The following is a 15,474-nucleotide window of genomic DNA, read 5'->3' as shown; positions in this document are numbered from 1 at the left end:
TAAAGACTATAACCAAAAGCAACATGGGTTTTTTTGGCTTACACATCCCCTTTGCTGTCCATCATCGTGGGAAGACAAGGCAGACACTCAGAGACTGGAAGAGCGCTGCTTACCGGCTTGCTTTTGGTACCTTGCTCAGCCTGCTTTCTTATACAACGCAGGACCACCTGTCTTGGGGTGACACCACTGCCCACAGTGGGCTGGACTCTCCAACATCTGTTATTAATCAAGAGAATGCTCCCCCCCCCCCCCCCCCCCATATTTGCCTACAGGCCAGTCTGATGGAGGCATTTTTTTCTCAACTGAATTTTCTTTTCTCAGAGGACTCTAGTGTCTGTCAAATTGACAAAACTGACCCTTGTGTAGCACTTCTGTTTTCCATATTCTAAGAGAATGGCACTGTATTTTACTGTGGATGCTTTTTAGCTTCTAGTTTCATGTCTGAGATACGTTGAAGTTTGAAGTTTTTTTCCCCCCTGCAAAAGCCACTCTTACTCCATTGGTCTGCTCTTCTGTGGATAATTAAAGCCACTCTTACTCCATTGGTCCTCTCTTACTCCATTGGTCCTCTCTTATGTGGATAATTAAAGCCACTCTTACTCCATTGGTCCTCTCTTCTGTGGATAATTAAAGCCACTCTTACTCCATTGGTCCACTCTTACTCCATTGGTCCGCTCTTCTGTGGATAATTAAAGCCACTCTTACTCCATTGGTCCTCTCTTACTCCATTGGTCCTCTCTTATGTGGATAATTAAAGTGATGCCAAGGAGAATGTGAAGTTTGTTTTTAGGTTCCTGTTTCTTTCTAATGAGCATTAGACCAAGCTGATAATAACTGATAATAACTTTGGAAGTAAATAAGTTGCATTCATTGATAAAGAATTTTTAGTACAATTCTCAGTTGGCATGTATATCTTTTGTAAGTAAATATAAATGCCTAAAATCCATTCAGTCTTTGTGGAGTATACACTGCATTTGGTAAGAACTTTAAAGTAAATCAGAAGCTCTCAAAGAAAAGTTCCTGGTCAAGAGCAAACTTGTGACTCATAACAGAGAGTATATACTGCACTGTACTAAACATTAATTCTGAATTTGACATGACCGAGTTTGTAAGAAGAGCCGGATACTTTCATCTCATGTGAGGTCAAATGCAGAACAAGAGAGGTTTAAGTTCATAGAAGTATGCATAGTGTGTGTGTGTGTGTGTGTGTGTGTGTGTGTGTAAAGAACACATATTTTGATTATTTCTGAGCTAGAAGTTGCAAATAGTGAAAAGTTCTTAAGACATTCATCTGGGCATGGTGTTGCATGCCTTTAATCTCAGCACTCTGGAAGCAGAGGCAGGCAGATTGCTGTGAGTTCGAGGCCAGCCTGGTCTACAAAGAGCATTCCAGGACAGCCAGGGCTACACAGAGAAACCCTGTCTTGAAAAACCAAAACTGAGTAAAAAACAAAACTTTCTTATTTTCTTCAGAGTCATAGAATAAGAACTTATTATCTAGGTGTGATGACATACACCTTTCATCCGTGCAAAGGGGAAGCAGGTATAGGCAGATATAATAGCTTTTTTTTTTTTTTTTTTTTTTTTTTTTTGAGACAGGGTCTCTCTGTGTAGCCTTGGCTGTCCTGGACTCGCTTTGTAGACCAGGTTGGCCTCGAACTTACAGAGATTCGCCTGCCTCTGCCTCCCGAGTGCTGGGATTACGGGCGTGCACCACCACGCTCGGCTAGACAATCATAGCTTTTTAAAACAGGGTCTTTACCACTTTTGGTGCTCACATACCTGGATATGGGGCTGTGAAAAATCTGACACACTCAAAGTATTCTGAGTGCAGACTAACCAGAATGGGTTCCGTGTCAGCGGGTCGGGTGTCTGGGTTCAGCTTCGCATGGGTCGGTCGGGTGTCTTGAGTGTTTGCTGCTGTACTTACTTGCTGCACGCATAACGTCACTGCGGCCCTGCTTCTGCGCATGCGCACTTCGAATGCCGCCGACTCCATGATGCTAAGTAACAGATCTCAGGAAAGTTTCCCACTGTATAGAAACATAATGCTTCTATCACAAAACAAAAATGTTTAACACTTTCTACTGTCACTTCTCAGCATGCAAGTATCAAATTAATATATTTTGGGATAGTATCCTATTATGATATTTGATTTAAAATATGGCTGTTAGAGCACTGGCAAAATGGCAAAATTGCTGCCAGTCCCGATGAACTGAGATCCATCCCCAGAACCCACGTTGTTGAGTGAGAGATCCACGTATCCAACGTTGTCCTCTGCTGTCTACTTGCGACAGCACACACACCACAAACAAGCAGGTATCGTTCAGATTTCTGTTAACGTTGCTGGCTTGGGTCTTCTGAGAACTTGTTAAAATGAATTTGGCCTGAGATTTTGAACAGTGTCTGAAATGGCCATACACATCTGACATTTTGAGTTGGCATTTTGGCGAAGCAGCATCTTAGCTCTGGCAACTTGGGGTCATTTCATTGATCCCCTCTAAAAATGCTGACAAGTATCTGTGTGTTGTGCAGTACCAAAAACTCAGCCAGGATTCAGGTTTTTGTGTTTTACATCGTGGATTTGGAAGTCAGAGAGATGAACTCAGGTAATCAGGCTGGGCAGCAGGCAGCGCTAACCACTGAGCCATCTCAATGCCCAATTGAGGTTAGTTTGGTGACACAGAAAGAACAAGCACAGTGTCTCAGCATTTGGACTTACTTTTGTCTTTAATAAGTGGTAAGATTATATGTGTACCAAGTGATGGCTTTAAAATGAAGTTTTCCTTGATTTATTGTCTGTAAATGTTTGCGTTGTACACCTATGGCATCCGCCTATAAGCCTGGCCTAGGCGAAGAAGAGTCCTGAGTAGAAAGTGTCAGCTGTGCATTGGGTGACCTCTTCCCGTGCTTCTGACCCTCATCAGGCTGTGGGCTGCAGCTCAGCAGTTCCACAGCCTGGACCTACGTTCCTACATAGCTAACATGAATTTTCAAAGAGTAGCATCTGGAATGCAAGATGCAAGTGAATCAGCGAGATGGGTCAGCGACATTTCAGGGTCGTTTTTCTCCCTCCAGATCACACCATCATGGCGGGAAGGAATCTGAACCGTGCGGGTCCCCTCCCGGGGCTTCAGGCCAGCGGCCAGGTGCATGCCTTTGGGAATTGCGCAGACAGCGACGTGCTGGAAGAAGATGCTGAGGTGTATGAACTTCGGTCCAGGGGAAGGGAGAAGGTTCGAAGAAGCACATCGAGAGATAGACTTGATGACATAATTATCTTAACAAAAGACATACAGGAAGGAGACACGCTCAATGCAGTTGCCCTTCGCTACTGTTGTACGGTAAGGGTTAATTTAGCTTGCTTTGCTTATTTGTTCATTAGACCAACCAGAATTGATATAAATTGTGTCATCCTACCTTTCCTTTTCGCTTGTTTTTCTTTGCACAGAGATCTCTTGTACCTTTTTTGTTTTTGTTTGCCTTGATTATTTAGGTATGTTTTCTTTTCTTTTTTTTTTTAGTATTTTATTAATTTATTCATATCACATCTCAATTGTTATCCCATCCCTTGTATCCTCCTGTTCCCCCCTCCCTGCCATTTTTCCTTACTCCCCTCCCCTATGACTGTTCCTGAGGGGGACTTCCTCTCCCTGTATATGCTTATAGGGTATCAAGTCTCTTCTTGGTAGCCTGCCATCCTTCCTCTGAGTGCCACCAGGCCTCCCCATCCAGGAGACATGGTCAAATATGGGGCACCCGAGTTTGTGTGAAAGTCAGACCCCACTCTCCACTCAACTGTGGAGAACATCCTGTCCATTAGGTAGATCTGGGTAGGGGTTGAAAGTTTACTTCCCGTATTGTCCTTAGCTGGTGCCATAGTTTGAGCAGGACCCCGGGACCCAGATCCACCCATCATAATGTTCTTCTTGTAGGTGTCTAGGACCCTCTGGATCCTTCTATTTCCCCATCCTCCCTTGCTTCTCTCACCTAAAGTCCCAATAGGATGTCCTTTCCTCTGTCCCACTTTCCTGGTAAGTGAAGACTTTCATGGGACACGTCCCTTGGGCTAGTGTCCAGATATGAGTGAGTATATACCATTTGACTCTTTCTGCCTCTTACACCTTTTTAATATGACCTTTCTAATGTTTTAAGTGAATGCTTGAATTTCTCTTTGTTCAGCCTGTCACTGTGCTGTGTTTTTGTACTTTTTTTGGTGCTTATAAATATGTCCATAGATACATATTTAGGGGTTGACAAAAGATTGATGTATTTTGTTCTTAAAATTGTTATATACTGTGCATTGTTCTGCAGCTTGCATTTTTCCTACCTTGGATGCCCCTTCTAACGTTACAGACATAATTCACTGGAGGCTGGGGTGGGAGTTGGGGAGGGGTTGAGACGGGGCACTGCTTCCTTGGGAGCTAGAGTTCATGCCGCTGAAAGCTGCCTGGTATAGGTGCTAGGAACTAAACCCAGGGACTGTGGAGGGTTAAGTGGAGGGCACGCGCTTAACCCCTCAGCCCTCCACAGCCCTATTTTATTTTTAACATATAATACAAGAGCTCTTTTTAATAATGTGAAATTGTGTGTCATTCTTTCCTCTCCTTGTTTAATATTTCCATTTATAGAATTTCTTAAAATATAAAATGTTTTTATACTTGAAATCCCTTTACTGGTGACCTGTCATACTACTATGCCGTAAGAACACACATTTTCTCTATAAATGTATGTGTGCCTGCTTAAATAGGATTAAAAAGCCAACTTCCTATGGTCATCATGTTCTATGTTATGTTTTTCAAGATGAAGTAAATATTACAGTTAGTCATAGTATGTCAAAATACATTATAGCTTTAGATCGTAAGATTAATAAAAATATTTTATTGGAATGTATTTTTAAGAAGGTAGAGAGATGGGCCCGTGGATTTCAGTCCTTAGCTTGCTTGTGTATAGCAACAGCCTTCCAGGGTCCCCAAGAACTGAAGCAGGAACAGTGACACATGATGAGCCACAGAGGGGAGAAGAGGAGGGAGAGCTGGGGAGGGGGAGGGAGAGCTGGGGAGGGGAAGGAGAGCTGGGGACGGGGAGGGAGAGCTGGGGACGGGGAGGGAGAGCTGGGGAGGGGAGGGAGAGCTGGCTGTTCCGTGTCCTCCTTGTGATGGGAGCTCAGCCTGCAGAGAAGCCTTATCTAACAATAGGACTTACCATCACTCTGAAGATTCAGTCAGGAGTTACTGCTCTACTGGAATGTGCTGGTTACAAACAGTGATGAGGGGAAGGAAAGGCCCAGCGCTGGAATCCTACATGTTTCCAGGGCATTGTAGAAAACACTGTTTGCTTATTTAGAGATGTAGCCTAGGTGTATGGTGAGTCTTAGATGCTGGATTCATGGAGCACTGAGCACTTCGTAGTAAACAAGAGATGCTAAGATAGAGTGGGGCCATGCTTTGGGGTTTGCCACGGAGTCTTCATTTGCTTTAAGACAAAACGGGCTGAAGTAGACAGGCAGCAGTACCCTTTCCCTTTACTGTCCCATCTGCTAGTTAGTCTACAGCTCTCTCCCTGTAGTTATCCCAAACACGCTGTAAGAGACGTGATCCGATCAGATGTTTTCCATTTTCCACGTACAGATCACTGCTTCTGTGTATGGCTTCTGCTTGATCTCCTGACACTGCGGGCTTCAGAGCCTCACGCTACTTCATATTCAATAAATGCTGACATCATACGAGAAGGGTGGAGACCACTACTCCAAGCATTGTGTGTGTGTGTGTGTGTGTGTGTGTGTGTGAACCCATTAATACTTACATCGGCCTTAGGAGGTAGGGAATATCATTATTGACATTTTTTACAGGTATGGAAATGGTATAACAGAAAGTTTACCTTAAAACACACAATTAGAAAGTAAACATTAATGGTCCAAACACAGATGTGGGCACTTGAACACCATGTGATACTGCCTTCCCAACCACTCTCTACCCATTTCTAGTACATATCCCCCAAATGTTGGTGTTGCGTTGGGCACTCCCCTCTTACTTTTCTCGTGACTCTCTCCAAGTTTCACACCCTCTCATCTGAGATTCATGTCCGTCTTCACTCCTCCTGAATATCATTCACATGTACATCTCAGGTACCTAAAAGCCACCGTAGCTAAAATCTGTGTGCATCCTCTTTGCACTCTGTATCACGGGGTGGCATCCTTGCCCCTGGAGACGACCAAACCACTGTTCCATCCCAGACTCATTCTGCCTCTGACATTAGTTGGGTCACACAGGATAAGAGCTTGAAGTAGTGACCTAAACGTAACCCAGGGACCTAAGAACGGCAGGAGAAAGCCTGAGAAGCTTACTCACCTGAGAAGCAGCCCATCCTTTCTTTCCCCCATCATGGTGGCATGGGACAGGCGGGGATTATAATGTATGTAATGATCTGTGAGCCGGATGTTGCGTGATTGCATAGTTCATTTGCACCAATGGATTCAGGGAAAGACAACTTTAGAAGCTAGGAGAGTGAGGTCACGTACATACTAAAGGTCACGTATATGTTTCTTTACATTCCAGCATCTTTGAAAGTAGCGTGGTGAGGCCCGCTGGAGCACAGTTCAGGAAGAGGGCCGTGTGAGGGGAATTCTGAGGGACAACTCTGCAAGAAAACAAGCGTCTCGGTTTCTTCCAAATGCAGAATTGCTCTTAGAATGTGGTTTGTGTTTTCCCGGGCGTAGCAGATAGGGGTGGGTTTACATCAGCTGGTGTCTAAGGAAAAACATGTTTTTTTTTTTTTCATGTGCACCTTGTCCTGGTGATTTTATACTTTATTCTTAGCCCTCAGAGTATACATTGCCTGATGCTCTGAATAAAGCTGGCTATTGCATGAGGCTTTAGTCTGCCTAACTCAACGAGAGAGGTAAACAGGTGCCTTCATGATAAATTTAGTGCAGTTCTTCCCAGTTAGAAATAACCGGAAGTGCGGTGTGTCGATGGCACTTTAGCTTTGATAAAGGACAGTACTTTTCACTGGATACGTTAACATGCCTATACTCCAGTTGCCACGCTGGGACAAGGAACATAAGTGCCAGTAATAGTTTATTCACAAAGTGCTTGCCGACTACTGTTACTACTATCTAGGTGATTATGCAAAGTTGTTGGTGATTTCCTAACACAAGATAAAGTTAGTGCTCACAATTCTCATAGACAAGTAAAATGTAAGCTGTGAGAGTCGTAACAGCACTAACAGTAAGAATGAAATTGAACTATTTTCCCTCCAAAGTAAGTAAATGAATGAAGGTCTAGTTTTAGAATTCGGCTCAATGTTACATTTTTCTTTTTTTGCAGGTAGCAGATATCAAGAGAGTTAACAACCTCATCAGTGATCAAGACTTTTTTGCTCTTAGATCTATCAAAATCCCAGTTAAAAGGTTTAGTTCTTTGACCGAAACTCTTCACCCTCTGAAGGGGAGACAAGGTTTGCATCCCTCGCCTGCTCCGTGTGGCCCCGAGCAGGAGCTGGTGCCAGCCGGCGAGCCTCTCACTTCCAGCGGCTCAGCTGGCAGTTTCCTGAGAGAAGTGGACCGGGACATAGAACAGATAGTCAGGTGTACGGACACCAAGAGGGAGAACCTGCATGAGGTCGTGTCCGCCTTGACCGCACAGCAGATCCGCTTCGAGCCCGAGAACAGAAGCGTTCACCGGAAGGATCCGTATGACGGAGCCGACTGGGGCATTGGCTGGTGGACGGCCGTGGTGATAATGCTGATCGTGGGGATAATAACACCGGTGTTTTATTTGCTCTATTATGAAATTTTAGCTAAAGTGGATGTGAGTCACCATTCTACAGTGGGCTCTTCGCATTTGCATCCAGGACTCACACCTCCATCCCAGCCCAGGGAAATGGAACCTGGAATCGGTCCCACAAAAGGGATACCTGTTGGTCAACAAGATGACCACAAACTGTATAGGCAAGACCCTCAGTCACCTGACGCTCAACACAACACCTAACAGTGAGCTCCGATCAGTGCTAATGATCATGTGTGCATATGGAACATGGCGACTCATAGACATCCGACACCGGCTTCCAAGTCAGAATCTAGGAACATCAAAGATGCTTTCTGCCTAAAACTCCCTGAGCTTTACAAATGGACTGTCTATAACACACGCATTTGCTGCTTTACGTTGAGACCAGGATTGTCTATAACACACACATTTGCTACTTTACTTTGAGACTGGTTAGTCCATACATCTGCTCTGTTAGTTTTTATTTTTTATTTTTTTTATTTTTTGGTTTTTTGAGACAGGGTTTCTCTGTGTAGCCTTGGCCATCCTGGACTCATTTTGTAGACCAGGCTGGCCTCGAACTCACAGCGATCCGCCTGCCTCTGCCTCCCGAGTGCTGGGATTAAAGGCGTGCGCCACCATGCCCGGCTCTCTATTAGTTTTTAAAGCAGAAATTAATTTAAATGCATGTCTTGGGATTCTAACTTAGAAGTTGCCGTCATTTTTCTTATTCAAGATTAGCTATGTTTAAATTTTATCTTTAGAAGATTATTTTAAATTTAATTTTAAAGTTGTTCATGGCAAGTGTTCCAAATGCTTACAACTGAAGAAAATTTGCTACCATACCTACCACCAAAATACTAATTGTAAAAGTTTTGATTCTAAAATTATTTATGCTACCAAGTGCTTAACACTCAAATTTGAAACTTTAAAAACATGTTTAAAGTGAAAGCAAATGCAGAAAGACATGAAAATGTAATTTATAATCTGTGTAAGAGAGGCTAAGAAATAGATTAACTATTTTAAGACCCCCAAAATAATGTCCTAGGGTTGAAAACTTAGCATTTGATCACAAGGATATTGAAATAGATCAAGACCTATTCCTTTAAAGGAAAAAAAAAAAAAAAAAAAAAAGGATGCTTTATGACCAGCCCTTTAACCTCACCTCCACTTCTCATTTTAAAAAATACTTGTGTTTGATATTTGAAAGCACTTTTGCAGTTCTTTGATGAAGTGTGATACAGAAAAGCATATTCAGCAAATTCCTCTTCAGATAACTGTGACTAATTGTTGCTTTTATAAATAGTAACATGCCTTAATTACACATAATGCCTTACAGTGATACTTCACCTAAGTTCATGTCTACTTGAAACATAGTGTCAGGTTTCTAGCCAGGCCATCATTGCACAGGCTGTGGAAATTCGTCTCTATCATCACTTTTAAGCATTAGTCAATGGAGTAGCCTCTGAAGCCTTGCAGAAGAAAACGATTCATTAAGCAAAGCGAATAATCAGGACTTTTACATTACCAGTAGACAGATTGATTTCTTTGGTGATCTCTTGACCTCTACTTTTCAAAGAGAAAATGCCCAATTCTGATTCTGTCCACATAATCTGTACCATCAAATTGAGAAACACAGGCCAAAATTGTGTGGATTGGTCAAAAGTGCTTAATAGTGGCATTTTCTAAATCTTTTGTGGGACAACCAATTTGGCCATTTGCAATTTGGCATTTTTGCACACTGGATTCAATGTCTAATTTTAAGAATGTGTTTTAAAAATACATGTACAGGTAGTAGCATCTGGATGGTGTGTTTTCTGTGTAATAAACTGCATACCTTAAAATAGGTTCATCAAAAAAAAAAATTAATTAAATAGGTTCATTCCTTTATTACCTTAAAATAGGTTCATCCCCTTATTTTCTGGACATTATTTCTTAAAGCAATGTTTCAGTTTTTAAAAACATTTTGTATATAAAATTCAAATCCTGATACAAGCAATTATTAATACGTATTTGTTATATTTCGGGTTTTTATACCATGGGGAAAAAAAGCATTAGAAAAAGACACATAAGTCAGCCATTTTAAAGCCCTTCCACATATCAGAGAAGTGCTAGAGGATTTCCTTTACAATATTTAATAGGACAGTTCTCAATTGATTCCTTTAGTAAATCTTAGTTAAAATGATTTTTAGTTGTTTTAACATGCCATGTACATTTTGAAATGAGTGTGACCTTTAACTATTTCAGTGTTAACACATCTAGTTTACATTATATTTATTAAGCCTGCTGAAAAATCAAGTTTTAGGGTAGAAAAATGCAGATTTCAGGGCAGAACAGGCAATATAACCTTTAAAGGACTTTGTTTACATCAAACATGAAATTTGTGATTCCTTTTTTGCTGGTTTTAGTTTGGAATTGTAATAGAAAGGTCTGATAACCTATTTTTAAAGGAGGAGGTATATTTGCTGGTTAAAATAATTTCTGTTTTGAGCTCCCTTCATGAAGGAAATACAACATATATTTGTAGGAAACAACCAAGTAATTTGCTTTTCTTGTATATTTAAGAATTATTAATTGAATTTAATTCTATATGTAGAATTATGATTTCATCTTTAAAAGAAAAAAATTAAGCATTTAGAATTCTTTTGCAACTGCAAACTACAATATAAACAAATATTATTGTTTGCTATTATGGATTATGTTCAAGCCCTTACTTGAATTTGCTTTGAGGCTTTAATTGTTATGTGTGTGTGTGTGTGGATACAGTTATAAACATAACAACTAAGTCATAGCCATTGAGTGTGTTAGTTCCCTTAAACATTTGGAATTGCAAGTAAAGAAAATCTGGTACTGTTACAGGGCAAATTCATGACTCTTATAAAGACTAGATACATGGTTGAGATTGTTTTGAACCAGTGGATAGGTATTTGAATATTTTCACTGTCCTCTCTACAAAACAAGGTTACGATCTGCTGGCCATGTTATGCATTAGGAGGACGTGTGTCTTGTCACATTTACTTTTTGGTGGAGTTTGGTTGTTGAAGTTTTTTTCCGGACTCTGCTTTTTGGTGGGGTAGGGAGGTCATTAAATGGACCATTCTTTAGTCATTGATTATTCCCCGTTTGTAAAAAGATCTTCTACCATTACCTCAGTGAAAACTCGAAGGCTATGGTTATAAATAGAAGCGAGACCTAGTCTCAAGAGTATTAGAGTTATTTAAACACTGCATTATCATGGGACTCTAATATTGAATTACAACATTGTTGCTCAGGAAATCAGTATTTTTTTCTAAGTATGTGCATATTGCACCATTAGTCCATTAAAATATATATAAATGCTTTATTTAATTCATTTTATGTATGCAAAAACTACAAATCTTTTGTATAATGTATTTTATATAATTGCAAATGTATTAAGCCATTGTTAGCACGCACATCTGTAAAACTGGTTTTTAAAACTTTTTGCCTTGTTTTTCACATTTTAAGGATATGCAAAATATAATAAAGTTTCTATTTTATTAATCAATTTGAAAATGGAAGTTGTTGAGTGTAATTGAATAAAGCAAACATTTTCTTTCAAGCTATTTGAAGTACATTTTTTCACATTAGTTCTTTAAAAATTTCACATTTTATATGTTTTGTTCATATTCACACATACCCTCAACTCTCCCCAGATTCTTGTCTTCCACATGCACCCAACTCTGTGTCCTTTAAAGCACACACACACTCAGTTAAGACCACTTTGATGTATTCTTGGGTGTGTCCCTTCCACTGGAGCGTGGTGGTATCCTGAGATACATTCCTACAGAAAACTGCCTCTTCTTTCAGCTGCTATCGTTTTCCATTTGCTCCATGGCTAGGAGTAGGATCATGTATCCAACTTCTCTGGCTGTCTGGGATTTGATCTGGATTGAGCTTGCACAGGTCTGGTGCACACTGTCACAGCAGTTCATAGGTGTAGCTTCCCTGCTGTATGCAGATGGTTCCAAGCAGTCACCTCCTGTCTCTGGCTGTCAGATTCCTTCATCTTCTCTTCCTCAGTGATCCTGAGCCTTGGGAGGAGGGGTGTGCGGTTCAGTCTCTGTCCCTCTGTCCCTTGGTCAGTTACTATCTACTGCAAATAGAAGCTTTCTCAGCTGGGCTTTCAGAGTCATTAGGAGTCAGTTTACTATTTTATTTATATTTACAAGCATAATTGTAGGTTATCCCACTAGGACCTAGGACCTGTCTGATGGTAGGCTCTCAGTTTAATAATGGTCCCAACCAAGTGTGGATTTCATCTTGTAGAGACAGGGTTAAATCTAATCAGAAAGTGGCTGGTTACTTCCATGATGCTTGTACCACTGTCTCACCAATGGACACGTCCTGCCAGGGCAGTCACTGTGATAGCTAGTAGACTTCATAGCTGGGTATAAACAAACTGCCACACATTTACAAATTCAGATATCCCACTTGTTAACACTCAGCATCTACTGGATTACTTAAAGGATACAAAGCCACCAACAGAGATAAGTGGTGTTGAGGAATTGTGTTCCCCGGTAAGACGTGGTAAGTCCAGGCCGTGTTTACACAGCTGAGTCAGTCTCAGGAGACGCTCTACATGTAAATTGTAATTTCTTATAAGTTAAAAATGCCTTTCAAGAATATTAATCCTTGAGGACTCAGGAGAGAGCTCAGCCAGTAGAGTGCTTGCTGAACAAGCATGAGGACCTGAGTTCAGCTCCCCAGCACTCAAGTAAAAAGCCACATAGCTGAGAGCCTAGTGCAGGGGGAGCACCTGAGATCCTAGTGTAAGGGGAGGACCTGAGAGCCTAGTGAAGGGGGAGCATCTAGGAGCATAGTGCAGGGAAAACATGAGATCCTAGTCCAGGGGGAGGACCTGAGAGACTAGTGCAGAAGTAGCACCTGAGACCTTAATGAGGGAGAGCACCTGATAGCCTAGTGCAGGGGGAGCACCTAAGAGCCTGTGCGTTGGAAGCACCTGAGAACCTAGTGCCGGGGGTGGGGGGGTATTATATGATCCTAGTGTAGGAGGAGCACCTGACATCCCAGTGCAGGGGGAGCACATAACATCCTAGTGCCGGTGAGCACCTGAGATACCACTGCAGGGGTAATACCTGAGATCCTAGTGCAGGGGGAGCACCTGAGAGTCCAGTGCAGAGGGAGCACCTGAGACCCTAGTGCAGGGGGAGCACCTGACATTCCAGTGCAGGGGGAGCACATGACATCCTAGTGCGGGTGAGCACCTGAGATACCACTGCACGGGGAGCATCTAAGAGCCTAGTGCAGGGGGAGCATCTGAGATCCTAGTTTGGTGGAGCACCTGAGAGCCGAGTGCAGGGGGAGCACCTGAAAGCCTAGCGCAGGGGAAGTGGAGCCAAGAACGATCCCTTGAGCTTGTTCGCCACATAATCTAGTGGGATGGGTAATGCCTCAAATGAAGGGTAATAGAAGAAGACTCTACCTAATTTTTGGCCCAAAAACAGACTTAGAGACACACACAAACACTTAGACATACACCACATACACAAAGAAAAAATATATATATATATATACACCACACACACAATGAACCAGAGAGATTTGAGAAAGTTCTTCAGGTAAAATGGTGATCTTTCCCATACACGTTTTCCATTTTAAATCTGAGGGTTGTGTTTATAATTCCTGGCACTCATCACTCGAAGGGGCTGATGGGAAGTGGGCAGTGATGCTCTGATGCTTGGCCTCTTGCAGCAACACTGTTCACGAAGACAGTGAGCACATACTCCCTGCCAAGTTAAAGGCAAGGGTTGTCTTCTGTTGTAATTGGTGGGGGTGTGTTCTACACCCATCCCTGTTCAGTAAATAAAGTTACTTTTCTTTTGCAGAGGAAAATCCGAATCAACTAGTTTTCCTTACCAAATAAAATGTTTCACTGTAAACCATGTTGGTATTAAGGCCAAAGTTTTATTTTTTTAAACTTTATATGTGTAAACAAATACATAAAAATCAGCATTGTGGCAATAGTTTTATTTGTTATGATAACGTTAAAGACACTTCACCAACCACTCCCAGTGCGTACTCTAACCACTAAGAAGGTGTCTCTCCAAAGTAATTTCATACTCTCAGAGCTAAAGACAACAAGATTTATATTAGTCAAGCAGCCTGAAAAAAACCTTTTTCTCAAAATTAGCACATTTAAAGTGATAAACTGATCTTTCAAAGGAGGATGGACATCCTTTTAAAAGAGATGCCAGGTGACCCAGAATAAATCCTGTCTGAAAGCATCTTCCCTCCTGTTGGCGGGAGCACAAGAGTGAAAACAGAGCAGAAACTAGGGAAGACATCCTTGCCAATGCACCTCGGCAATCTGAACAGTGACCTACAGATCTGTAATAAAGGACCAAAACCATTAAAAAAAAAAAAAAAAAAGTCTATGACTAAACGTTGGTTGGCTTTGGTGCCAACTGTAAGAGAATAAAGTACCTATGATTCCCACATAACAGCATTTGCCATCATTACTAAAAACTTCATGTATGTTTCCCAACACGCTGAAGCCTTAAAGACTTCATGCTTTCACTCAGAATCTTAAAACACTCCTGTCAGCTCTTGGGAACTGGCTGAAAGTCACACGTATTCAGTGCAGCACTATACTGACGAGATGGGCCCTTACTCCCATCTGCAAGTGTCTGGAGACGTACTGCCATTGAAAGACAGCCTTCTCCTGAGACAGGAGTGTTGAGATCTTTCCAGATTGTAGAATTGAACTACGATTTCCAACTCAGATACAAGATTTTTCCGATCAGATCACAACTTAACGGGAAACTATTTCTCACCATGATTTCACTCGCCACAATACAGCCGCTGACAGCAGAAACCAAATTTAAGACAGGATTGTTTCCGTAAGGTAAAAGATGGCATGTCTGGTAAAGCCCGGTTAGTGTTTACACAAATCTTATAGGAGACTGATTACAAGTGGAGGAACTAAGGCACAGAAACTTATGCTCAGTTTCAAGGTTATCTTGCCCCTGAGAGAAAATGCAGAGCTCCAGTTTCCAAGGCAGACAGGAACGAGCCACAGGTCTGCCCAGAGGGGACAACTGATTTTCCTTCTTCAGACTGATAATTTTAATATATTAGTTTTGAAATGTACATTATGAGTTTCCTTGAAAGTCTTTGGCATGTTAAAAATTCCTCAGAGGTGAAGGGTTCTGGCTATCTTCTCCTGCAAACTCTAAAACTGCAGGGGAGCCACCCTGCAAGTTAAAGCAAAAAGAATCAATCATACTTTCAGAATGACCTGAGTGCGTTTTGTCAGGATTATATAACCAACTTGCAGTTTCTGAATTTTGGTAAGTACAATGGAGGGCACTGCCCTTCACCCTATGACACACACACACGTCATTCTATACAGACCTTTATACAACCAGGACTTATTTCCACATAAAGTCCAGAATTAAACAGCATGCCTCAGGTTGTTGCTGTTGCTATCCCCCCCCCCCCAATAAACCCAACAAACTGAAGACGTCAAACTTATTACAGTGGAAGCATTAATTCACCCACACACTGTATGGCCTGGGGTTATTCCATGCGAAAGCCTTAGTTCTGGCTGAGATGTAAACTGAAATTTCTTTCATGCAGGTTCACTCTTTATTGCTGTGTGTTTATGTTTCCTATGAGCAAAACTCTAACCTCCTGAGTCTGCACTGGGTCAGAACTCGGGGAAGTT

The 15,474-nt window shown here is 41.8% G+C and overlaps 1 protein-coding gene across 1 annotated transcript; it reads left to right on the top strand.

Moving 5' to 3' along the window:
• Positions 1-2,963: 2,963 nt before the first annotated feature.
• Positions 2,964-8,166, top strand: Lysmd3 (LysM domain containing 3). The gene is made up of 2 exons (XM_051172346.1): positions 2,964-3,344; positions 7,329-8,166. Exons 1-2 carry the CDS (start codon positions 3,039-3,041, stop codon positions 7,989-7,991), a joined length of 969 nt encoding a protein of 322 aa, XP_051028303.1. The 5' UTR covers positions 2,964-3,038; the 3' UTR covers positions 7,992-8,166.
• Positions 8,167-15,474: the final 7,308 nt, after the last annotated feature.

This window comes from Acomys russatus, chromosome 30 (genome assembly GCF_903995435.1).
Source record: "Acomys russatus chromosome 30, mAcoRus1.1, whole genome shotgun sequence".
NCBI lineage: Eukaryota > Metazoa > Chordata > Mammalia > Rodentia > Muridae > Acomys > Acomys russatus.
The sequence above is the reverse complement of the archived record's forward strand: the minus strand, read 5'-3'. Positions and strand labels throughout refer to the sequence as shown.

Coding starts and splice junctions, on each gene's coding strand:
- Lysmd3 (XM_051172346.1), top strand. CDS start 3,039: ATGGGTCAGCGACATTTCAGGGTCGTTTTTCTCCCTCCAGATCACACC. Junction 3,345..7,328: donor CCCTTCGCTACTGTTGTACG/GTAAGGGTTAAT, acceptor CTTTTTTTGCAG/GTAGCAGATATCAAGAGAGT.